The sequence below is a fragment of the Salmo salar genome, chromosome ssa20, assembly GCF_905237065.1.
Source record: "Salmo salar chromosome ssa20, Ssal_v3.1, whole genome shotgun sequence".
NCBI lineage: Eukaryota > Metazoa > Chordata > Actinopteri > Salmoniformes > Salmonidae > Salmo > Salmo salar.
The window spans coordinates 55022604-55049464 of NC_059461.1; the positions used below are offsets into that span (position 1 = coordinate 55022604).

General features: G+C 45.6%; 2 protein-coding genes and 1 pseudogene across 2 annotated transcripts in view; 1 reads left to right on the forward strand and 2 right to left on the reverse strand.

The window, feature by feature from the left end:
* The first annotated feature begins 1716 nt into the window (after positions 1–1716).
* LOC106580827 (TRPM8 channel-associated factor homolog) lies at positions 1717–7657 on the forward strand. Its single transcript, XM_014162292.2, has 8 exons — positions 1717–1854; positions 2065–2717; positions 2999–3990; positions 4258–4352; positions 4484–4697; positions 5664–5900; positions 6384–6721; positions 6932–7657. The coding sequence occupies exons 2-8, from the start codon at positions 2089–2091 to the stop codon at positions 7172–7174; spliced, it is 2748 nt and encodes a 915-aa protein (XP_014017767.1). The 5' UTR covers positions 1717–1854; positions 2065–2088; the 3' UTR covers positions 7175–7657.
* Positions 7658–7731: 74 nt separating this feature from the next.
* Positions 7732–9498, reverse strand: LOC106580901 (endonuclease domain-containing 1 protein-like; annotated as a pseudogene).
* A 5375-nt stretch (positions 9499–14873) lies between these two features.
* LOC106580828 (zinc finger protein neuro-d4) overlaps positions 14874–26861 on the reverse strand; it is a 42399-nt gene continuing 30411 nt past the window's right edge. The window contains exons 9-12 of the mRNA XM_045703628.1: positions 20634–20753; positions 20344–20456; positions 18903–18984; positions 14874–18502 (exon numbers count right to left, since the gene is read on the reverse strand). Of these exons, the coding sequence (XP_045559584.1) occupies positions 18432–18502; positions 18903–18984; positions 20344–20456; positions 20634–20753 (386 nt within the window). The 3' untranslated portion in view covers positions 14874–18431. The remainder of the gene's footprint in view (positions 18503–18902; positions 18985–20343; positions 20457–20633; positions 20754–26861) is intronic.

A 26861-nucleotide genomic window follows, 5' to 3' on the forward strand; every position in this document is an offset into this window, starting at 1 on the left:
ACACCGGTTGAGCATTCCTACAGCGTTTCCCTCCAGAAGCCATGAGAAAGTTGTCCGGCTGCGGGGACCGTGCGAGGGGGTTTATACTAACGTTACTATCTGTACTTACTGGTGGCACAGACGCTGTTTCATCCTTTCCTACACTGAAATTGCCCTTGCCTAACGATTGCGTCTGAAGCTGGGCTTGCAGCACAGCTATCCTTGCCGTAAGGCGATCGTTCTCCTGTATATTATAAGTACAACGACTGCAATTAGAAGGCATCATGTTAATGTTACTTAGCTTCGGCTGTTTGAAGTCCAGATAAAACTTCCGGGGTGAAAAAGTTGAGTGAGGGGAAAAAGTAAAAATATACGGTAATGAAAAAGTAAAAACCGCCAGGTAGCAAAGTAAGATCGGCAACAAAACGCACAGCAGCGTAAACAAGTCTGCAAGTTGTGACCGACTTCACATTTCAAACAGTCCCCCATTAATCAGAATGTTGAATAAACTTAATTTTGACTTACTTTACCTGTTGTCCACTGATTTTGTCGGGGGTAATCTGAGACAAAATATCCACAGGGAAATGTTATTAACTCGATTTTCAGTACACTGGTCTGTAGGTTCTGGCGATTTTGTATTTTCAGTTTGTAGTTTCAATGACTGATGCTGTAGCACCCGATGTAAACACTTGCACAATTTGCAAACAATGGCCTAGCCAACCGAACCACAGACTGAACGTTGCCAACTTCTAATTTTCAGTAAGATTCAAACACTTCCAGCTGATTGCAAGGAAACTTGCTTCGGTCCAATGTTCGCATACATTTGGCTATTGTTTACATAATGTGCATCAAGTGCAATTTTTTATTTTATTTTTATTTAACCAGGTAGGCCAGTTGAGAACAAGTTCTCATTTACAACTGCGACCTGGCCAAGATAAAGCAAAGCAGTGCGACACAAATAACAACACAGAGTTACACATGGAATAAACAAACGTACAGTCAATAACACAATAGGAAAACAATCTATATACAGTGTGTGCAAATGATGTAAGATTAGGGAGGTAAGGCAATAAATACGGCGTAGTGGCGAAGTAATTACAATTTAGCAATTAAACACTGGAGTGATAGATGGGCAGAGGATGAATGTGCAAGTAGAAATACTTGGGTGCAAAGGAGCAACAATAAATAAATAACAATATGGGGATGAGGTAGTTGGATGGGCTATTTACAGATGGGCTATGTACAGGTGCAGTGATCTGTGAGCTGCTCTGACAGCTGATGCTTAAAGTTAGTGAGGGAGATATGAGTAGACAGGGCAGGGCAGGGCAATGCATCAGAGATTAAAAATACATACCGGAAATACAAGCCGACAGAGCCAGACCGGTGCCTCAAAAAGTCTGGTTAATAATACTTTCCTGTGGACATCTTATCTTCACATCCTATCATCAAAATGACCAACACCACAGACAACCGATAAAGTCAGTTTAAATATCATTGTATTCATCATTCTGGCTTCTTTTTTAGGGCGACTTCATTTCAGTCTGATGCATTAGGCAACCCTTCTGGTAATTGGCTGACTCCACCCATTTGAGCACACCGTATTCCTACAGATTCACTGTTGACAGATGCCTCCCTTTCCCCTGCCCTGCCCTGCCCTATCTGCTCAGGTCACAGTGGCCAGTCATTGGCCACACACATGTCCCTCCCTGCTCCTTTTATTTGTTTTGCTGATGTGATGATCTCTTTCTTCCCTTCATTCAGACTGTGCACCAGGTATGCTCAGTAGAATATAACACAGCTTGCTGCTCTGCTTGCTCTGAACTCCATTTTTGGCTTGACACTGATCTTCCGCTGTTGGTTTTCCTTTGTATCTAGGTAGGTTTTTACAGATGCCTTTGTTTGTTCTGATCTATGTATGATGCTTCTGTTGTAGAGATTACCGCAAAGCAAAATTCAGAAACTTGTTTTATTTCCTAACAACAGTTTTAAAGAGTTAAATGCATGTACATGGACTGTCAACCTCCAGTACTTATACTGTTTTAAACATATGTCATTTAAAATCATTTTTTTCTCCATCACCAATAGGATCGTCAGCCCACAGACTAAGCCATGACCCAAAGCAGCATGTCCCGTGAGGAGGCCTACAGTGCCCTGATGAGGGGGGTCAAGGAGCTGGACCTCAACGGGCCAAACATACCCAGCGACTTAATACTGATCGGCGACCAAGCCTTCCCACTGGCCATGAACGCCCGTGGCCAGGTCCTGATGGCTGCCTCATTCTACGGCCGAGGCCGGGTGGTGGTGCTGGGTCACGAGGGTTACCTCACTGCCTTTCCTGCCCTGGTGGAGAATGCACTGACCTGGCTGACAGGCTCGTCCTGTGACAGCACTACCGTGGGCGTTCACCCGAGCTGTAAGGCCGTGGCTGACAATCTGAGCTACTCCAGCCTCCAACCCAAAGTAGGGGGCTTCTGCGAGGGCCTGGGAGTGTATGTGACGGATGCGTACTGCGTGGGTCCAGAGGTGAAGGAGCTGGTAGAGTTCCTGAAGGCGGGAGGCGGGCTGCTGATGGCTGGCCAGGCATGTAGTTGGGCCGAGGGACCCAAACAGAACACCCTGCTGGGTTTCCCTGGGAACAAGGTGTCCAGTGTGGCTGGCATCTACTTCTCGGACCAACTTGGGGAGCTGGGTACTCTCCCTGTGCCTCCACAGATCCCTTCCAGCTGGCTGGCTGTGGCGTAAGTATTGGGCACTTCATAGAGAGAAGAGAAAAAGGCGGTGGCATATTAATATAGAGATACTGTAGTAAAACGGAAATGTATACATGGTGGTATTTTCTGCCTCATATCACCACCTCCTATAACCAGGTGTAAAAAACAAAACAAGAAAGCAGAGTTTATTTAACTCCAGAAATCACCTGGTTTAATAAATGTTTAATCAATTGTTTATTTGAGCTATTTTTATGTGTCTTAAGTTCTTGTCAAATCATACCTACACTTTCACTCTCTTCTTTCCCTAGGATAGGCAAGGACTTCAAGGATGACCTGGAGTTCCTGCTGGAGGGCGTGACTGAGTTTGATATCCAGGGCGGGACTATTTGCTCAGAGGTGCTGGTACACGGCCCTCTGGCATTCCCCATTGGCACCACACAGGACGGCAGGGCCTTTTTGGCCGGGGCATACTACGGCCAGGGCCGAGTCATCGTGGTCACCCACGAGGGATACTTGGGCCGAGAGCAGCTGTCCCCCTTCATGCTCAATGCCGTGCGCTGGTTGGACGAGGGTCGTAACGGCTTGGTAGGCGTCCTACCCCAGCTCGGTGCCGCCCACACCCTGCTGAGCAAGTCTGGCCTGCGCTGTGAGAAGAGCGGCTTCAGGAAGGAGCTCAGCGTCTACGTCTGCACCTCCTACAGCGACGCCCAGGCCGACGAAATCCAGGACTTTGTGGCCGAGGGCGGGGGCCTACTGATCGGGGGCCACGCCTGGTACTGGGCCCAGGCCAACCCGGGTCACAGCGCCATGACAGGGTACGCAGGCAACCGCATCCTCAACAAGATGGGCCTCAGCCTATTGGGGAACACTCTGGTTGCAGGCTGCTACAAGGCCCCAGTCCCAGGTCAGACCTGCTCTGAGGGCTTCCACTTCCGCCACCTGCTGCGCCGCTTTGCTGATCACGTGACCCAGGGCGAGGCGCTGACGGACCATGAGGAGGCCGGTCTGAAGAAGCTTGGCGGCGACTGTGCCAATTATCTGCACATGCGGGCGCACGACTGTGCCTCGTACACCTCGGTGGTGGCCATGCTCACTGACGTGCTGAAGGAGGCAGGCATCCCCCAGGTGTGCCACAGCTGTCCGGTGATAAGCGCCAAGGACCACCTGCTGCTCAGTGTAGGCGCAGAGGTGTACAAGGTGTGCCAGGACCCAGACGCCCTACTGCCTTACCTGATCAAGGACCAGCCCATGATGCCTGCCTTGTCCAATGCCAGGGTTAGGATCAACTGTAATACAGCAGGTTAGTAGTCTCTCATTCTCTCTTATGGGACATGAGCTCTAAAATGGAGGATCATGGGTCTAATGGAGATGGTTTAGTCTTGGGAACCAATATGAAACACCAGGAGTAATGGCTTAGCTAAAACGGGGGCGAAAAAATACTTTTCGCAATAGCTACTCTGCTTATATGCAAGTTCAATGGTTAGCGTGGTAATACGTGTTTCTAACCTTACTCTCACTATTATATTTTGTTGTGTTTGAATATAACCACTACTGAACATTGTCTTAGGAGGAGAGGAGTGGCTCAGCACTGGTCTGTTCCTTTCCCCTGGGATGAGGACGTACATGGCCATGCCACCACAAATCGTCAACCAGGGCTGGAAGGTATCCAATACTGCTTTTTGTTTTGTCTTATAATTATAAATTCTATTGAATAAACAAATGTTTTATTTGTTTTGAGATCAAGCCCTCAAGAACTTTGTGAATTGATTGACTGATGCCCCTGTTACCATCAGGTCCAGATAGGCTGTCAGACTGACAACATTGGGAATTCGAACGAGCTGAAGCGAGCGCCAGTGGTTCATGAGCGCTTCCCCATAGACTCAGAGATGATGCAGGTGTGGAACCTGTGGGGCGGTCTTCTCTATCTCATCGCCCCTCCTAAGACCCAGGTGGAGGGGGTGGAGGTCATTATTCAGGGGGCTGTGCCGGCCCCCTACTACAAGACTGGTAAGTGGGTGGGAGAGGTGGGAGCCTATGATGCATTTTACACTTTGGTCTTATAATGCATCCAAGGGATGTATTATAAAGGTGTTACAACTATGAGTTGCTATAACTCATGAGTTGTTATGACCACTTGTAGCAAGTGTTATAATGCACTATAAGTGTGCCATTATTATATGTGTGTGCCTCATAGAAAGTTTCACAGAGAGGGTATTTCAATGAGACTAACCTGGATAAATACCAGGTGAATAAAATATAACACAAAGTACATACACCATAAAGAGAACAAAATACATTACTCCATCCAGCCCCCTCATTTACTCATTTACAATATATGTGTCTGGGACCCTTTTGACTTCATCCAGGCAGAATATTTCATATCTTTTAACCTCTTTTTATACCCAATTTCTTGTAAATGAATCAAATCTTTATTCATTTCCTCAGAGTTGTATTCATGTATTCTGATCTGCTATTCATGTATTCCTAAAACATAATTGAGTTGCTTCCTGCTCGCTGTTGCCATTTAGAATGTACAATGATGAAGGCTGCCACAGATTAAAAGGGGTAATGACACAGCCTTTGTTCTGTATGAAACATCTGTAGAATACAGAGATGAACTAAGCTGAGAACAGCTATGCTCTCAGATAGACTGTGTCATTGCAGCTGTGTTACTAAAACTGAAGCTGAATCCCTGCTGTTATGAGAATGGATTTGCAATGTGCTACTCATCATTGTGGTAGGAAATCACACTGTACCAAAGATTTGTCTTGTAATAGTCATCATGAAGGCCATTTAATGTATGTTGTTCACCTATGCTAGGCTTATCTGTTTCCTCTAATTGGCATACCAAGCTGAGATGAGATTGATTGATCATGAAGACACACAGCCCGGTCATAACACCTCATTAAAATGATCAATTCTGTCAGATTATCCAAGATTTTTCTCCAACCCTTGCCTCTCTCCTGTCTCTAGGGGTGACCACACCTGCAGACTGGGCAGTTCTGCGGACCGCCCCTTCCCCCTGGGCAGAGATGGAGTTTGAGAACATCATCCTGACCGTCCACTCTGATGTGGTCCGAGGTCTGGATCGGCCTGACCTGGTGGCAGCGCTCTGGGATGACATCATGAGGGGAATAGCTGACCTGGCTGCCGTCCCCGCAAAGTTCCCACGCAAGGAGCGCTTTGTGGCCGACGTCCAGATTTCCCATGGTCAGCGTCTGTTCCTCTTATTTCTTAGCATGGACAAACTGTCATGACTGGAATTGACTATGGTAGGGGAACTAGGGATTGTGTAATTGCTGGATATGAACAGGAAAAAGAGAGATTATCTGAAAAGACATTGCCCCCCAAAAAATGTATATGTATTTTGAGTCAGGTAGGACAGTACCGATACAGTTTCTAAGTGAGTAAGTTGTTGTGCTGTAGAAAATGTGTTGTACGCAAGTAACCTCTTCGGCTGTCCCCATAGGAGAACCCCTTTTGGTTCCAGGTAGAACCCCTTTTGCTTCCATGTAGAACCCTTTCCACAGAGCTACGTGGAACCAAAAAGTATTCTCCCATGGGGACAGACACAGAACCCGTTTGGAATCCTTTTTTTAAAGAGTGTATAGCAGTGGGCTGCACAACCTCTGCCCTGCCAGAATCCAGACATTGATCAGACAATCTTCTTCCTCTCTCCCTTCCCCCCTACAGGCTTCATGCATGCAGGCTACCCTATCATGATACAATCCTCCTCCGCCCCAAACCTGGTGAACCCTGTGGCAGCCCGCAGCTCGGGCCTGTGGGGAGCCATCCACGAGCTGGGTCACAACCAGCAGAGAGGAGCCTGGGAGTTCCCCTCGCACACCACTGAGTGCACGTGTAACCTGTGGTCTGTGTACGTGCACGAGGAGGTGTTGGGGGTGAATAGGGATCAGGCCCACCCCAACATGGCGCTGGCCAACCGACAGAGCCGTGCCGAGGGGTACGCTAAAGGGGGCAGGAAGCTGGCCAGCTGGGACATGTGGGTGGCACTGGAGACCTACATGCAGGTGACATGAGATTGTAGTGATGTATACTGTATAGTACTCCATGCTGCAGAGTATGTTGTGTACAAACCCAACAGTTAGTGCTTGTGAAAAGGCATGTGTAGATAGACAGGAAAGTATAGATGCAACAGTAAAACATCTACAAAAAAAATTACTTTATCAAGGGTTGAGTTTGTGTAAACTGTTTCTCTTCGTTGTCCTCCTTCCCACCAGCTCCAGGACCAGTTTGGCTGGGACGCCTTCAAGAAGGTGTTTTCTGCCTACCACACCATGCAGAACGTGCCCAAGGACAACCAGGGAAAGATGAACCTGTATGCTGAGACCTTCTCCCTGGCGGTCGAGAGGAACCTGGCTCCCTTCTTCAAGGCCTGGGGCTGGCCCATTGAGCCCGCTACAGAGGAAAAGCTCTCTAACATGCCGGTGTGGAGCGACCACCCTATGGCCCAGTATGGCTGACCTATAGGGGATGTCACCCCCTTATATTGGGGGTCAGAGGTCACAGGTCAGGGATTGCTGGTGAAGGGTAGGTACCGTTTGGTGACGTGTTAAGGTGAAGGAGTGGTGATTAGGACTTTGCTGGCCTGGTGTAGAAATGCTACTGCAACAATCATGGTTGCGTCTGTTGTGCAAAGAAATAAATAATTATATCGGTTTTTGAAGTCATCACAAAGGGCTGGCTGAGGAGATTGGGTCTATTGTTGGCTATAAATGCAATAGTATATTCTAGTGCACTTCAGAAGAGTCCGCGCAAGTGCCTTATTAATCATAAGTCGGATGTTTTACAGGGTCTATTTCATTCCAAATGTAGTTATGTGCCCAGTGAAGCCCCTTATTCTGAAGTTGTGTATGTTCTTGATACTGTATACAAAGCTATAGAAATGTACCTCTTGTTATTTAATTTGTATTATTATTATTATATTATTCTCACTTATTCCTAGAAAGCACATATAAAGAATAATAAAATATGTATCTCTCCAAACATAGTTTTTTATTCATTCACTGTAGTTCATAATTACATTTTCACAGTAGAAAGCACAGGACTGGGCTGAAGGACTAGTACTGGTATGTGAACTGAAGTTTTAGCTCACTTTGCCACTGTCAAATCATGAATAGAAACGCATGAGTGGGATACTACTTCTCGGTCACTGCTTGGCAGTTGTTGTGAAACAAGTCCCCTGTTGGTGCTTTAGAGTAGTGCTGCAGGAAACCGTTCAGCTTCAGCAGTGAGTGCTGGTCCACTCAGTTCTGCTCAGCGTTGCGGGTGGTGGCGCCGCCGCTATGGACAGGCTTACCGTTGTTGTCCACACAGCAGTAGGCGTTCCAGATGTACTCGGGGATGTTGACGCATCGGACGTTGTCCTTGACAATCCAGTTGTCTGTGGAGGGGATGGCGCCCACCAGCACGCAGGCCTGGGCGCACTGGGCCTTGAACAGGTCGGTGAGCTGGGACTCGTGGCGGACCCAGACGTTCTGGTTGAGCTTGGGGTTCTGGGGCACCACGTTAGTCAGGGTGAAGGTGGCGTTACGCCTGGGGGGGAAAAGGAAGTGGGTGACCGTGTGAGATTAAGAAGAGAGAAAAAGGAGAGATATATTTTAGGTTTAAGCAATTTGTCATGAGATTAATTAGTAAGTGTTACAAAGTAGCAATGGCATATTGAGTCCCAGTTGGAGTCAACTTTGAGGCAACGTTGTGTGTTTGTTGGGTTGCATTAATACTTGTACTTTACCTTGTACTTAACTTTCAGCTCAATAGTCTACCATCATTATTGTAATCCACAGTGAACTAAGAAACAATTCTAACAATCCTAACAATACTGGAATTGGAATTGCATGATATCTGTTCAAAGCAGAGTCGGTATTGTGGAGTAGACTACCTGCATGGTGTCCATTGGGGTTGAGATGGCCGCGGTCGAGGCCAGAGTGGGTGTAGTCCTCGTTGAGTGTCTGCTCTCACCCAGGTAAACCCCAGAGTGATCTTTCCCCAGCCAGTACCCATCCTTCATCTCTGCACCCCACAAGCTGGGAGGGAAAATAAACTGCTGTTACAACCCAAAGTTTTAGATCAATTCAAACAGAAAAGATAATTTGTCTTTAAGGCAAATTATGTCTTTTTAGGCATCTCACTTTATTTCAATGTTTTTTCCCCCAATTTCTTTAGACAACAATCTGCCTCCATATTGTACAACACAGGACACAACAAATATGATGATCTAGAGCCTTTTTGAATTTGTGTCACCAGCATAGAGTTATTGATGTGAGTTGTTGAGGAGACCATCCTATGGCAAGTCTGTTTCTAGCCACAGACACATCTGCCCTGTTCTCATGACCCACCTGGGGCTCCACAAACCAGCGCTTCTCCCTGCCTCCTCCGTTGCTGGGCTGGAAGCGGTAGGCTGAATACACAGCAATGCGGTGGTTGGTGTTGTATAGCGTGGCAAACTGGTACCTGTTGTAGAAGCGCTGGCACAGGCGGGCAGCACCGGGGGTGTCAGCGCCCCAGCCGAGTACCTTCCCTGGTAAAAATACTTCACACACTCTGGGATGTCCTTGAAGTTGGCCATCACATCCCCCTCAACAAGGGACAGGGTTCCAGCCAGGAATACAGACAGGGCTATTGGGATCGGCATCATTGGATGGGACGTTCCTACTTCCTAGTTGATTGCTTTCGTCTCGTGTTCTCTGGTCACGACTAGCTGTGTCTGCCCACTCACCTGTCCTGCACCAAGCTATGCCTCTGAAGCAGAGCACAATGGTTGAACCTGTATAGCCTGTTTAACCAGCAGGTCACAGTGTCTGGGTAGATCCAAATGTACATGGTTCTCTCAGGTGGTGTGTACATTACATAGACCAGCTGTTCTGCTTTTGATGAAACCAAGATTGAACTTAGATGCACTATTGTAAAGTGGTTGTTCCACTGGATATTATAAGGTGAATGCACCAATTTGTAAGTCGCTCTGGATAAGAGCGTCTGCTAAATGACTTAAATGTAAATGTAACTCTTTGGCCTGAATGCCAAGCGTCACGTCTGGAGGAAACCTGGCACCATCCCTACGGTGAAGCATGGTGGTGGCAGCATCATGCTGTGGGGATGTTTTACAGTGGCAGGGACTGAAGAATAGTCAGGATCGAGGCAAATATGAATGGCGCAAAGTACAGAGAGATCCTTGATGAAAACCTGCTCCAAAGCACTCAGGACCTCAGAATGGGGTGAAGGTTCATCTTCCAACAGGACAACAACCCTAAGCACACAGCCAAGACAACGCAGGAGTGGCTTCGGGACAAGTCTCTGAATGTCCTTGAGTGGCCCAGCAAGAGCCTGGACTTGAACCTGATCTAACATCTCTGGAGAGATCTGAAAATAGCTGTGCAGCAACGCTCCCCATCCAACCTGACAGAGCTTGAGAGGATCTGCAAAGAGGAATGGGAGGATCTCCCCAAATACAGGTGTGCCAAGCTTGCAGCATCATGCCGAAGAAAACTCGAGCATATAATCACTGCCAAAGGTGCTTTAACAAAGTACTGTGTAAAGGGTCTGAATACCTACCTGTATGTAAATGTGATATTTCCGTTTTTCTTTGTATACATTTACAAACATTTTGAAAAAACAGTTTTTGCTTTGTCGTTATGGGGTATTGTGTGTAGATTGATGAGGACAAAATAAAATTTAATCAATTTTAGAATTTGGCTGTAACGTAACAATGTGGAAAAAGTCAAGGGGTCTGAATACTTTCCGAATGCACTGTATGTAAAGTCTAGTAAGTGTGTGTGTGTAGGGGCAGTGCAGATAGTTCCGGTAACATTAATTGACATTTTAGTTGAAAAATTTTAATCAGAAAGACGATAGAGCAATGTGCAGTACCAGTCAAAAGTTTGCACACACCTACTTATTTTTGTACTATTTTCTTCGTTGTAGAATAATAGTGAAGAAACATATGGTATCATGTAGTAACCAAAATAGTGTTAAACAAATAAAAATATACATTATATTTGAGATTCTTCAAAGTAGCCACCCTTTGCCTTGATGACAGCTTTGCACACTCGTGGCATTCTCTCAACCAACTTCACCTGGAAGGCTTTTCCAACAGTCTTGAAGGAGTTCCCACATATGCTGAGCACTTGTTGGCAACTTTTCCTTCACTCTGAATTCCAACTCATCCCGAACCATCTCAATTGGGTTGAGGTCGAGTGATTGTGGAGGCAAGGTAATCTGATGCAGCACTCCATCACTCTCCTTCTTGGTCAAATAGCCATTACACAGCCTGGAGGTTTGTTGGTTCATTGTCCTGAAAAACAAATGATAGTCCCACTAAGCGCAAACCAGATGGGATGGCGTATTGCCGCAGAATGCTCAGGTAGCCATGCTGCTTAAGTGTGCCTTGAATTCTAAATAAATCACAGTGTCACCAGCAAAGCACCATCACACCTCCTCCTCCATGCTTCACGGTGGGAACCACACATGCGGAGAGCATATGTTCACCTACTCTGCGTCTTGCAAAGACACAGCGGTTGGTACCAAAAATCTCACATTTGGACTCATCAGACCAAAGGACAGATTTCATCCGGTCTAATGTCCATTGCTTGTGTTTCTTGGCCCAAGCAAGTCTCTTCTTATTATTGGTGTCCTTTAGTAGTGGTTTCTTTGCAGCAATTCGACCATGAAGGCCATACATTTAGCAAGTGAGTTAAGAACAAATTCTTATTTACAATGACGGCCTACACCGGCCAAACCCAGACAATGCTGGGCCAATTGTATGCCACCCTATGGGACTCCCAATCACAGTCGGTTGTGATACAGCCTGGAATCAAAACAGAGTGTCTGTAGTGACGTCTCTAGCACTGAGATGCAGTGCCTTAGATTGCTGCGCCACTCGGAAGCCCCACAAGACGTTGAGATGTGTCTGTTACTTGAACTCTGTGAAGCATTTATTTGGGCTGCAATTTCTGAGGCTGGTAACTCTAATGAACTTATCCTCTGCAGCAGAGGTTACTCTGGGTCTTCCTTTCCTGTGGTGTTCCTCATGAGAGCCAGTTTCATCAAAGCGCTGGATGGTTTTTGCGACTGCACTTGAAGAAACTTTAAAGGTTCTTGACATTTTCCGGATTGACTGACCTTCTTGTCTTAAAGTAATGATGGACTGTCGTTTCTCTTTGCTTATTCAAGCTGTTCTTGCTATAATATTGACTTGGTCTTTTACCAAATAAAGTTATCTTCTGTATACCACACCTACCTTGTCACAACAAAACTGTCTGGCATACCTGTTAATTGAAATGCATTCCAGGTGACCACCTCATGAAGCTGGTTGAAAGAATGCCAAGAGTGTGCAAAGCTGTCATCAAGGCAAAGGGTGGCTACTTTGAAGAATCTCAAATATGAAATATATTTAGAATTTTGGTTACTACATGATTCTGTATGTGTTATTTCATAGTTTTGATGTCTTGACTATTATTCTACAATATAGAAAATAGTAAAAATAAAGGAAAACCCTTGAATGAGTAGGTGTTCTAAAACTTTTGACTGGTACTGTACCATTGTTATGTTCAAACTTCTAAATGACACACATTTTTCCTTCACATGTCAATCTTATGGTAGAGCTTCTATGAAGTATTGTTGGTGTAGTCAAAGTCAATGGCTAAGTCTTGGTTGTATAACAGTAGTCTCGTGTTGGCTTCCCAGGCAAGGGTAAACCTAGCTAGATTCCTGGTCTGGTCTCACCCTCTTGGTAGACACGCTCGCCCAGGAACCCTAAGAGGCATGAGGGGAAAATACAGCAGATCAGATTAGAGATATCAAAAGTGTGAAACAAGGGATTTAACCAGGCATGGTTTTTCCACAACAGTAGGCTTCTGAGGACACTTACATCAAGTAAATAATTTGACTATAACCTTGTTAACTCAGATCTACAGTATACAGTACAGTCTTAGATTTGTCATGTATAGTAAGTACTTTGCCTTGGCCATGCACTCTCATCTTTCATATCAATCATTCACACCATGTTGCATTCAAAGTGGTAACTGGCTGTCAAATTGTGTCTGGTTTCCCCATTCACACAGACAGTACATTGTAATGAGGGTTGGTGCTGCTCTTAAAGTCTGCCACTAGATGTCAGGTTTGTATCAGATGTTTGGGATGTAACAGGGAGGCCTGGCTACTGTACATGTCCCATGGTCCTCATGGTATAACATTCCAGAATGCAGGCAGTAGCAGTACCAATTTTTACCCAGTATACATTTATCCAGTAGACATTGTTGTAAAATTGAAATGTGCTACATCTCAAAATGTAGAATTATTGTCTTGAGGATTGGTTTTCCGGGAAAGCTAGAACACGGCACACACAGGCTGATTTTTGGCAGACATTCATTTATTAAACATGAGTGACAAGTGAACACTATTAAGCTAAATAATGACAACTGTTTCTAATGACCCGGTCATTAATTTGTCAAGGCTGCATTACTGAATGTGAATAGACTTTCCTTGACTTACAGGCACATGTGCCTATATTGACATTGATCCTGGTCACTCAATTGATTGGCCCATTCCTTTTTAATTGCGTGTTACTAATCACGTGGATTATGGGTAAATAATGCTTATGGATCAGACAGATTATTACTTTAATAGTTGTCTGTCTGGACGCCAATGGTTTGTTCAGAAGTGCTGCTTTCCTAGTTATTTGCAAGCCATTGTTGTGCATACTGTGTAGTAAAATGTGTGTTTAGTTATAAGTGTGTAGCATGTGAGTGATACAGTACTGGGCCACTGACTGTACCTGAACTGTGCTTAGTGTTCCAAATCTTGAGCCCTTTCCACAAATTGTCATCTAGCTACCTTTCTGGTAGGCTACTGCTGGACCGACAGTGGACTATAGCTGGACTGAGGAAATCATTCAGAGCACAGTCTAAGGTCCTAATGGCCCAATGACTTGAGGAGACAAAAGGTCAGACTGCATCCCAGGCTATTCTTTAAGCATTATCAGCCTTAGACCAGACAGACAGACAGACAGACAGACAGACAGACAGACAGACAGACAGACAGACAGACAGACAGACAGACAGACAGACAGACAGACAGACAGACACACAGACAGACAGACAGACAGACAGACAGACAGACAGACAGACAGACAGAATCAAATAGGTAGCCTACATTTTAGGCACCCCCATCACCCAATCACTCCCTTCATTTCCCTCTTCTTTCCCAACATCAATTCATTTAAGATGTATTCATACATTTCCAATATATTTATGTATTAGTCCTCCCTCCCTCCCTCCCTCCCTCCCCACACCCTGTTACTGTAATCCATCACTGTTCCATCATCCACCATGCAAACAGCCCCAGAGTTACCATGGCAACCACCATGGGCCCAGCTATGCGCAGCTCTTCCCTGATTGGCTGGCACAGAGGCAGTCTGAGCCTGTCTGGTAGATGTGGTAATTGGCTGGGAGTCTCAACCCCCCCCCCATCCACTTCACATACAGATACACACAAACACAAAACACGCATACAGTACTATAAACACACAAACACAATCCACATAAGCTTCACAGACATCCTTGGAAATGGAAGAGGGAGACAAGGGGTCAGAATAACGTGGGCAGGAAGAGAGGTGGGAGTAGGCTAGTAGTAGTCTCTTGTTTGCTGGATGGGCGGGGGGGTTGGATGGATATACAGAATTTGGGATAAGGTGGAAGTGGGAATTTGCCAAGAAATGGATGGAAGAATATATATATTTTAAAATACAAATTTTCCCCAAGAAAAAAAGGTGTGCACTAGTGATGATTCTGGCTTCTGGAAGGTGAAGAATGGAATTCAGGATTTGCTTGAGCCAGGTCTCTCCAGGACTACAGTATGATAGATGCCTATTCTCCAATCTATCCCATACAAACATTATAGCTCAAAGAGAACCTGTTTGCTTTCAAGCCATAAGAGGTTCAAGTAATGCAATCATACTGTGGTAGATCATTATATTTTTGGGAGAAAAGTGCTCGCGTGGGTTTATGGATCCAAGCTCCAAACCATCTATTGTAAATAGCGTATTTATGACACTTAAAACATAATGGATGAATTTTCAGCTTTTCACATTTTCTTCAGAAATACACAACCATTGCTAAATTGGTGGGTGTTCAGAGGCTCCACACAGACACACACCACAGCAGACCGTTTCAGGAGTTACTACTTTTATTAATGATTGTTTGTAAATGAAAAAAGGAGTCAGGACAGAAAAATGTGGGAAAATTGGGTGCCTCGAGAAAGACAAGATGAATTTACAGTGAATGAATGAATGACAGCTATGCAGTTGCAGTCAATATTTCAAAGCGTTCCCAGGTAGGTAGGAGACAGCAGAGAAGGAAAAAACAACCCACGTGTCCAGGAACATTTGATCTCCATCAGGGTAAATACTAACAAATTCATTTTATCCAGTGTTTCTTTTTTTCCAACAGACAGTTACAAGAAAGGAAAATGTGCACACACTCACACAGGAATTTATTATTTGGGGAATAAAAAGCAAGATCACAGCACGACAATTTACAAGAGGGCCAAAATCCTGCTTCGTTTGAGGACTGGCCAATAATCTTCTTTCCCTTCTGATCCCACCCCCAGTCTAAAGATGGGGGGTCAAAGGTCATATCTGAGCTTGAGTCACCCCTCTTTCTGCAACTGCATCTTCTCAGATAGTACAATCAATGTAGTTTGACCACCACATCCTCATAAGTGCCAGGAATAAATTCAGAAGTAAAGGCTTATCAGTAAACACTTTCAGATCAGCTCACCTCATTCACACAGAATCACAAGTCATCATCTGGCTATTCCCTCAGTACTGGCTCTGAACACAACTCTGATTGGGTATTGGTGGGAAACTTAAAAGGATGGAACAGTAATGTGGTGAAGTTTTTCACATTGTCTTTTGAGGAGTCCGTCCATTAAAAGGTGAAGAGTTGAATTATTGAAGGATTCACCGCTAGGACACAATCTATCATGACACACTGCACTTATCACAATCAATCAAATTCAGTAGAATAACATCCTGTCAGTCTGGCCCGATACCACATCTGTTCTCCAAGGGTCATTGTCATGCGACAGCACAAACAGATCTGGGATCAGGCTACTGTCACTCGGGACCAACTACAGTAGCGAGGACTGAGGCTTCAGCAGTACCCATTCTAGTGTAGTACACTAGTGTTGACTGTATTGTTGGAGGTATCGGAATGCAGCCTGTGTCATGGAGAGGAAGTTTGAAAAATAATAACCATCTTTTCACTGTCTTTGTTTGTTTTTCGAGGACCTCATTATGAGTTTAAAGAGACTGTGTGTATCCCAAATGGGACCCTATTCCCTATGTGATGCACTACTTTTCACCAGAGCCCTATGGCCACTGTTCAAAAGTAGTGCACTATAAAGAGGAAAGGGTGTCATTTGGAATGGAACCACTGACAGACAGCGCCTTCAAGTCAGTCTGAGTGTCTCTCCCTCTCTCTCACACACATAGACACACACACGTACACACACACATGCCAAACAAACAAACACACTGTGCAAAATGTTTGAAGTAGAAAAACACAGACATAAACAAATAAGAGAACAATACTGAGAGAGAAGAGGTGAAAACATCCCTAGTTATTCAAGAAAAATAAATGAAGTAGATATCAAAATATGAAATTGAGAGAATTTCTGGTATCACATGCCTAAATGATGGTACATACATTTTGGGTAGCACAGGTAGTAACCTTTTCCCCAACATGGCTGTGTGTGTTGGATCATACCATAGGAGAATATAAACACATACATTTGAAGAGTGAGAGACGTTCCAAATATGGAGGCTAATAGGACAACCAATTTTAAGTGCATTTAAATAGACAGAAATTGTATTTTTGAGTTCATATTTCGATATGCACTGAGACGGTGAATTATGAAATGGCAATTAGTCTTTTTGATAAACAGAGAGAGTGACAATCTATTTACAGCAAAATGTCTCCCAACCTAAAGCTCTAGGAAGAGTAGGAGGGATCATTGGACCAATCAAAGTTGCAGCCTCATACAATAGTCCAGTCAGATAGGCCACTGGGGGAGGGGACTTTGGGTTGAAAAAAGACTCGTCTCAGTGCAAGCTCACAAACTCACATGCTGGCGTCCCAGTTAGTAGAAGTCCTTGCTTTTAGCTTACTATTTGAAAGCACATTATATTACAAGTTCCTAGCACACAAAGCAGTCTTGCAGATAGTAAAGAGCTCATTCTACTAGTTTTGATGACTTTTCACAAAAATGAGTTATTCTTTGAGAAAAAACAGGGCTCGGAAGAGAGAAACGGCGCAAGCTGGCTTGAATTCGTTTGGTCCAACAGAAAATGTAATACAGTAAGTCATGGTGGTGTTTCTAGGAATCAGAATCATCAGAAGCCCCTCCCCTTCCTGCTCCCCGACCCTGCCATAGGTCCTGCCTAGCACCTGGTTGGCTACGGTTGGCTCTCATTTCCACGCAGTTTTAGGAGGGCACATTTGCCCTCACTCACACACGCATACACACGCACATATACAGATGGACACACAGACACACACACACACACACAACTTTACCCAAATGGGTCACAAACACATTATTGCGAATTAAGTGTGCTTTCTTAAATACATTTTATCCTTAAAATATCTTTAAAAACTATAATGTTAACACCATGCAAATAAAGTACCAAATAAAATGTAAAAAAAACATTTGGGCCCTGCATTTTTGACAAGGCCAGACAATAAAACCTGCATTGTCCACACTTAAAACATACCTACATTCTTGCTAAACACAAGACAAAATACACCAAGCTCCGCCAAAGTCATAGCAGTCTGATGTTGGCTTTTTCAGTTGTTGTTTTGAAGGAAATGAAGGTAACCAGAAGTTCATAGTTGAGGAAAACCTTTGCTCTAATTCATAATTTTTTTGGACACACAATTTGATCTAAGTGGCTGATGGCAGAGTGACAACCTCTCCACTCTCTCTCCTCTGTAAATGTCATAAAGCCACAATAGCTCTGCGCGATGCTATCAATCCCAGAGTACTTCACTTTCAAAGGCTTTGAGTGGCGGCTCCATGTGGGAGGAAGGGGGCGGGGCTGCAGCTGCTTTAAACCTAAGGAGGAGTCTGGTCGTCACTACGGCCTGCTTCTCCCTCTCTCTGTGTACTCTGCTGCCAGGGCCACAGCCGAGTGGCCCAAATACAGGGCCCAAATGTATGGGAGTATAGGGCCATAGTGGCAGCTGATGCTCGTTAGGGCTCCTCTAAGGACCCTTCACAGGGGAGAGCGTGCCTCTTGAGTGCCCTTCTGGGCTACTGATAAACGGCTCTTTGGAGGCAGACGGTGGAGGGCCGGCAAGCCCCGGGGGGCAGCCCAGTTAGGCTATTGATGATCAGATGCTCCCCGCTGAGGCTGCTGGGATAGAAGGTGGTTCCTCCTGGGCCAGAGGTGCCGGAGGTGGAGGGGACTCCAGGGGCAGGTGGCTGGGCCTCAGCAGGGGCAGACTGGGGGAGACCTGGATGGAGCATGGTGCACCCTGGGATGTAGGTACTTCCATTGACGTTAAAACAGCTGGGGCTGGGAAACCTGATGACTGGAGAGGTGGACAGACGTCTGTTGTCGTTTTGTAGAGGAGGAAAAACTGCAGGGCGTTGAGGGTGTCTTCTCAGATTGGAGTTGGTCCAGTTGTTATGTTTAGGGGGGGTGGTGGGTAGCGTGGTTGATTAGGTCAGGGTGATGTAGGCCGAGGCCTTCTCTTTCAGCTGTCGCAGACACAGATGGCAACTCCAGCTCCCTGGAAGATCAACAGTTCACAAGTTCACTGGTTATTGGAAAGCCTAGGGATTAACCCTAGCAGAATAAATGAACACTGTAAATTTACTGTGGTCAGGTAGTGTGATAGATTTGCAATCTCTTAACCATGTCAACTTGACTTGCAGATGACACAAGCATTATGCACATGGCCTTTCCCCTTATAATGAATGCACCAATTTGTAAGTCGCTCTGGATAAGAGCGTCTGCTAAATGACGTAAATGTAAATGTAAAATAATGCATCTACTGTATAAGTGACATTATGAACCCAGCCATTGCATGGTCATCAATTACCGACAATATGCCGGCCTAGGTATACTATACTGTATTCTATAGGACTACACTAGGCCTATATCCTCCACATATCCTGTAGTGTACCTACCCTCTGGGGGCTCCGCCATAGGGGGACTCAGGCAGTACATATGGTAGCCTCTGTCACAGTCATCACAGAATAGTAACTGATCCTGGAACAAGGAAACACACAAACACAAATAATGTTATGACATCATCAATCAAATATAGCACATACTACACATAACACACAGGCCCAGATTTGCTACACGTTCACACCCGGTGCAAAGATTGCACCCATTTTCTTGTGTGTTATTAACCTTTACTAAGGAGGAGGAGAGTCCAGGCGAGTGTGTGTTGGGGTAAATGGAGAGTGGGATATGAACGCAACAAGTAAAGTGCTGGTCCCGTGTTTCATGAGCTGAAATATCATTATCATCCCTGTTAGTTAGCATTTCTCCTTTGCCAAGAAGCTGATTAAACAGCATGATCATTACACAGGTGCACCTTGTGCTGGGGACAATAAAAGGCCACAAAAAAATGTGCAGTTGTCCGACAACACAATGCCACAGATGTCTAAAGTTTTGAGGGAGCGTGCAATTGGCATACTGACTGCAGGAATGTCCACCAGAGCTGTTGCCAGAAATGTTTTATTTCCCTACCATAAGCCGCCTCCAATGTCGTTTTGGAGAATTTGTTAGTACGTCCAACCGGCCTCACAACCGCAGACCACGTGCATAGTGTCATGTTGGTGAGCGGTTTGCTGGTGTCAACGTTGTGAACAGAGTGCCCCAAGGTGGCGGTGGGGTTATGGTATGGGCAGGCATATGCTACGAACACAATTGCATTTTATTGATGGCAATTTGAATGCACAGAGATACCGTGATGAGGTTCTGAGGCCCATTGTCATGCCATTCATCCGAATGGAAGCTGAAAGCCGAAACCTGGAAGCTGAAAATGTCCCAGTTCTTCCATGGCCTGCATTCTCACCACACATGTCACTCATTGAGCATGTTTGGGATGCTCTGGATCGACCTGTACGACAGCATGTTCCAGTTCCCGCCAATATCCAGCAACTTCGCACAGCCATTGAAGAGGAGTGGGACAACATTCCACAGGCCACAATCAACAGCCTGATCAACTCTATGCGAAGGAGATGTGTCGCGTCGCGTGAGGCAAATGGTGATTTTCTGATCCACACCCCTACTTTATTTTAAGGTATGTGTGACCAACAAATGCATATCTGTACTCCCAGTCATGTGACATCCATAGATTAGGGTCTAATGAATCTATTTCAAATGACTGATTTCCTTATTTGAACTGTAACTCAGTAAAATCCTTGAAATTGTTGCATGTTGCGTTTATATATTTTTTCAGTATAGATGTTTTGGGAGTAGGAAGGAGTGTGTGTGTGTGTGTGTGTGTGTGTGTGTGTGTGTGTGTGTGTGTGTGTGTGTGTGTGTGTGTGTGTGTGTGTGTGTGTGTGTGTGTGTGTGTGTGTGTGTGTGTGTGTGTGTGCGTGTGGTGCTCACGTCATTCTCGGAGGTGCCACACAAGCTGCAGGACTTGCACTCGATACACTGCCAGCGGTAGGTCCGTACTGCTGCGGTCATGTTGACTGTGAACTGCAGGCAGGACGGGTGACCTGGGGACACAGAGAGGGACATACACACTCTTCATGTTCCACTTCATCGCCATCGTTGTCGTCGTCATCAAGTTGGGCTTGTTTCCACTACACCAACACAAAGTAACATCTGTGTAATAATGACACATTTAAAACCAACTGAAACCGGTGTCCATAGGAGTGTCTGTCTGTCCGTACCTGAGCGTCCACAGTCGGCACAGGAGATGAGGTCCTCGGGACAGCCGGTCTTCTTGGAGCCGCCCAGGCAGAAGTCACAGTAGCCATTAGGGATGACTGACCCGTCTGCAGCTTTCTTAGCTGAAATCACACAGGTGGAAAGGTTAAATACGATAGAGCTCTTTCCATAACAAACACTCTCTTACAGAAAAGCTGCATATTACTCTTATGTTCTATGCTCTAGAATATAAGAGTAATCCAGCATTTGTATGAAGCTCCATTGAGCACAGACCTAGAGCACAGAGTCTATAGCTATGGTCTGTGGTTACTGATGACCTGCTACTGAGGCTGGTGTAGAGCTGAGGACTCAACAGTCTTAGAACTAGACTGACGTAGGAGGAACATCGCAGGTTTGGAGAGAGAAAGAGGAAGAGAGAGAGCGAGAGACAGAGCGAGAGAGAGAGTAAGCAGAAACGAGTGAAAGCGGCAGAGACAGGAAACATAGAGTGAGAGAATATGAGACTTCCAGCCAACCAGACTGCAGAGCGTCCCAGCTGGATAAAACTCACCCTCTTCCATATGTTGGTTTTGGTAAAGCAAGCAGCAGGCCCGCTGAAGCCTGGGACTCGCCAGCTCGTGCTTAGCCAGGGAAGGGACGAGTAAGACGGGAAGGGAACTCCACTGGGAGGCCCAGGGGTCTGTTAAATATTGTCAAAGGAGCGGTGGGGGGGTTGGGACAGACTTGCTGTGCATCAAGCGGCAGGTGCGCGGCGGGAAGCCATTTTAGAATAACCATTAATGGAGAAGAACGTCCCCCTGCATGCATCCTCGCTGTCTCACTGACTGCAGTCGATTGCATAATAACTTTAATAGCTCTGATCACGTAACCAGGACAGTGTATTTGATTGTGTCCTTTTTTCCTGTATTAAGATGCAATGCAATGGACAGGAACATCACAATGACTCATCATCGTGCCATGTAAGACAGAAGAAGACAAACAGACAACAGTATACAGTAGACTAGACAAGTACACACAGGAATTCATCCCGAATACGTAAACACACACACACACACACACACACACACACACACACACACACACACACACACACACACACACACACACACACACACACACACACACACACACACACACACACACACACACACACACACACACACACACACACACACACACACACGCACAAACACATACACAGAGAATTCAGCAGCAGTCGGCATGGTGGAGTAATCAGTGGCTGTCTGGTGTGTGATTTGGAGAGCCAGGGCCCTCCCCAGCGAGGTCATTAATCCAGACCAGGGTGGATTGTGGCAGGGGGCTGGGGGGGGCGGAGGGTGTGGAGGGGGAGATTGGGTTTTCTACTCCACAGGGTTGGTCAATAAACCCCAGAGAGAAAAAAAACAACTCTGATCAGGATGAGAGGAGAGGGGGGAGGAGAAAAGAGCAGAGGAGCTGTCCATGGTACCAGCGCAGCAGGCAGCTCTGTACTTTATTGTATAATGAGGAGCAGTAATGTACAGTGGAGTGGTACATTACGTACATTCAGGGGACTGTGGCAAACATACCACTATCGCCACCTTCGTCTACAACACTTGCCACTTGGGCACTGAGCTATGTATGGACTATATACAACAGGTACATATATTATGCATGTACAGTGCAAGCATTAAAAGCAAGGCAAAATAGGTTTATTAATGAAATACGTCACTTTGAGTAAGGTTTTTTTTTTATTAAGCCTCTGGCCTTGTGAAGAAAACACACACCCCTTCTTTGTATGTATTTTATTTCAACAGACTACTGCTGACTGTGCTTTACCACAGTCCCTGGGGAGCAAAACTGTATATGCACACACAATTACATAAAACTATATGCCAAACGGCACATACTACAAACAGTGTTGCTCTGGGGCTCTGTGGACCGTGAGGCTGCGAGGACCCCTGAGAGTGAATCAGCAGGCCCTGACACATCTGTGTGTGAGAGGGCTGCCTGCTGGCCTGCCTGCTCAGAAAGGAAAGCCCATCAATGATTAAATGCCTGTGGCCATGTTTAAAGTCTGAGACGCTAACCTGAGGTAGTATATCCTTAAGACAGACAGAGAGAAAGAGAGATAGGGAGTGAAAAAGAGAGGAGGGGGGAGAAGGAGAAAGAGAGGGTGGGAGGGAGAGGGAGACAGCAAAGCGAGTGGAAGAGAGAGACATAGAGACATACAGACCAAACCAGACAGAGAGACACAGAAAACTGTCAAACAGGCAGACAGAGACAAAGAACATACGTGAGAGAGGTAGATAAAAATGATCACAAGTAGCACGTTCCTGAGGTTGTCAAGGGTGATGCACACCTCCCTCCCTCCCTCCATCTCAACTCCAGCTCCACCTTTCCTGTAACACCCCTCCAATTACTGGGAGAATACAGGCAGAACAGCACACTTCACAGCTTTTAAGTGTGTCTCGGGAACCCACTGGGAATTAGGGGAGAGAGATGAATCCTCAAATACCCCCTTCATATCTCCCCACTCCCTTCCGTTCCCTTCTCTCGCTTTCTCTCCCCCTAACTCTCTCCCCTCTCTTCGTCTACCTCTCTCTCACTCTCTCAGTATAAGCCTCTCTACCTCTCTTCCTCTCCCCTCCGCCTCTCTCCATCCCCCTCTCTCTTCCTCTTTTCCGATCTCTCACTCTCCCGATCTCTCTACAACCCTCTCTCTCCGCGCTCTCCTTTTTCTCTCCAACTCACTCTCCATTTCTCACTCCTTCATTCTCAATACAGCCTGCGCCTGGAGTTTCCACAATCTCATTCTAGCACAATCCCTGGCCTAAGATCCATACCGCACTGGCTGGTCAATAAAGTGGCCACAGCATTATCGAATTAACACTTCCGCAGGAATACCCACAAGCACCTGTTGCCTGGTCTCACTTTCTCTATGCGTCTCACTCTCCTCCACACTTTCATTCCTCCTTTTGCTCTCTCACCCATGTCTCTTCACTCTGTTTTCTGAGCACAAACCTATTCACACAGGTCCCAGCATACAGTACAATGAGCTTAAACTCATACACAGTGCCAACTATTAGAAAGCTTAACTTAGTTATTATGGTTTTGCACCTGACAATAAAACAGGGTTTCACTAAAGCAATCCTACTAGTCTAGGGTTAACCAGTGATGGTGCTGTCTATGATGTTACCTGTGAACAAACCATACCAACAGAGACAGAGATCAGCTCCTAGTCTCACCTACACACCAACACACTGCCTTCCCCACAACACAACACACATTGCAGCATGGCAGGGGAGCAACTAGAACAGAAGAGGAGAGAGGAAGAGAGGAAGAGCAGAACACAAAGAGGAGAGGGAAGTGAAGAAGTGGCTGCTGCTGTGTCAGAGCGTCAGTGTGAAAACACACACTCTGCACTCCTGTCGCCAGGCTGCTTAATGATGGGAGCACCACACCTAGACACACACACATACTGATACACACTAATATAATGTATACATACACTCACATTCACAGACAATACACGCACACAGGCGCAAACACGTGCACAAGCACACACCGGAACATGTGCAAGTACACACTGTGACAAACGCACGCACGCACGCACACACACACACAGATTTATAGCCAGCAGATCTTTGCATAATAACTTTTAAAGGCTCGTTCCACTCCCAACCCCCACCCTCTCTCTTTAACGTGACGAATGAGAGTCCCTCTGCCCCCAATCCAGCCTTCAGTATCAGCTTTCATCCAATGCATACTCACACTAGGGCTGTGACGGTCATGGAATTTTGGGTGACATTTTGGATGACAGTTATTGTTTTTTCACACATTTTCTCCTCTCCTCTGCTATACCCTATGAATGTCCCACCTACTTACTGGTGCAAGTCCCGGACTGTTTTTGATTGGGCTTATATATCATAAAATTAATGAAAATGGGGTCATTTAAGATATATTTGTATTCATGGATAAAGGTTAAAAAAAATGTAAAAGCAATCGAAAACCTTCATGAAAGGCATCAGGTAAAAGTGAATTAATCCACGAATAAGAATATAATTGTACGGTGCATTCGGGAAGTATTCAGACCCCTTCTCTTTTTCCACATTTTGTTACGGTACAGCCTTATTCTAAAATGGATGAAATTGTTTGTTTATTCATCAATCTACACACCAAAATGTTTGCAAATGTATATAAAAAAGAAAAACCTGAAATATCACATTCACATAAAATTCAGACCCTTTACTCAGTACTTTGTTGAAGCACCTTTGGAAGCGATTACAGCCTTGAGTCTTCTTGGGTATGACGCTACAAGCTTGAATGACCACGTTTTCATGAATTTTATGATATAAATGGGGGAGGAAGGTATTGCCTAGGCAACTGAAGACTTGTTTGCTACAACACGTTGCTTATTTCAGCAAGGAGCAACAAAGTTTCATCACGTTGTAGTCCATGTTACCGCAGAAACAGACAACCTCATGAACGCCCGGCCATCCAGTCTTCAGTCAGCTGTTCGTTACACCCCCCCCAAAAATGTTTATGACGGTTATTTTATTTTCATGACGATCTTCATCCATAACCATGGCGCTAACACACACACACACACACACACACACACACACACACACACACACACACACACACACACACACACACACACACACACACACACACACACACACACACACACACACACACACACACACACACAGCACAAATGCACAGAGAGACAATGGATTCAGTATTATGCAGGGAGAGTGAGTGTGAGTCAGTCAGACGAAAAGTGTCAGTCACAGATGAGATATCTCATGAGGTACCTTTCTTCTCTCATCCTGGCTGTGCTTCTCTCTTTCACAGAGGAAATTTGATTTTTCTTCTGCAATCCGTCTATTGTCACACAAATACCTACACCATCTGTCTCCACCTCCTTCAATTCTCTATCTCTCCCTCTTTATCTCTCTTTTAAACACACATGCACGCACGCACACGCACACACACGCACACACACACACACACACACCAGCAAGACGCAATGCAATAACATGCTCGTTTCTCTTCCCTGTCCAGTCAGCAGGTTGCGTAAGTCCCAGTGCATTGTGGGTCTGAAACAGAATGACATTGCAAAGCGAGAGGACGGTGGAGATTTTGGTGCATAATAAAACTTGATCTATGGCTGCAGTGTAATCACACTGACCTGCACACGCTATGTCAGCCTCTGTGGCAGCATAAGAGGCTACCTCTCTCTGTAGCAGATACACATACATAAACAGTACATACACACTTATTTGTATATATACACATACACACATATGCATATACACCCACATATATTCATACACACACACACACACCTGCATAATACACACACAAACACAAATCATACATACACACTTCACATACACCCCTGTGCCAACTGGAATGTCTGTTTGATGCTCAGAAAAATGCAAACATGAATAATCTTTGGTGAAGGGAGAACAGATTACTGTTCTATACACTCCCCCATGTGACTCTGTAATCCTGTTTAAAAAGCCCCTCAACTCAGACTCTTAGCTGCGGTTAGGTCCCATTGTCTGACCCGCCAAATAAATACTGAGGAAACGCTGGAATTTAGACAGCAACAGAGGTATACAGTACAGTACATAAAATACATCCTAGTAAGATTGTGTGTGTGTGTGTGTGTGTGTGTGTGTGTGTGTGTCTGTGTGTGTCTAAGCTCCGACCGACAGACAGGTTTTCATGAGCAGGATGGGGGTGGGGGGGTGGGGGGGGTTATACTAAGATGGCCAAATGACTGAGGATCCAATCCTAACCCGGCAAGCCTCTCCTCTGTTAATAGAGAATACCAAATGAAGCAGTGCAATATCAGCCTGCCTTCTCCCTGTCTGGGGTAATATATATGATAAATCAGAAAGAGAATTCTTTACTTTTACTCTCCTTCCTTCACTATCTCTCTTCTTTTTGTTGCCTTTAATGAACTCCTCTGCCCCCTCCGTTTCAACCGCTCCAATGCCAAACTCCACTCCCCCCCTCCTCAATGTACATAACAACATACTCTTTAGGAGGGAGCCCAGCCTGTCACTATAGCAACCAGATTGCTAGGCAACAGCCGTTTCTCTTCCTGCTTTGTTGTGGTAGAGGAGGCAGTGGAGTGGCGGGGCGGCAGGCAGCGTGAGCTGGTCTGGCTATGGAGGAAGCTAGTGTACCGGCACTGGCACCAGCAGCACAGGCATGTGGAAAGTTCAGGA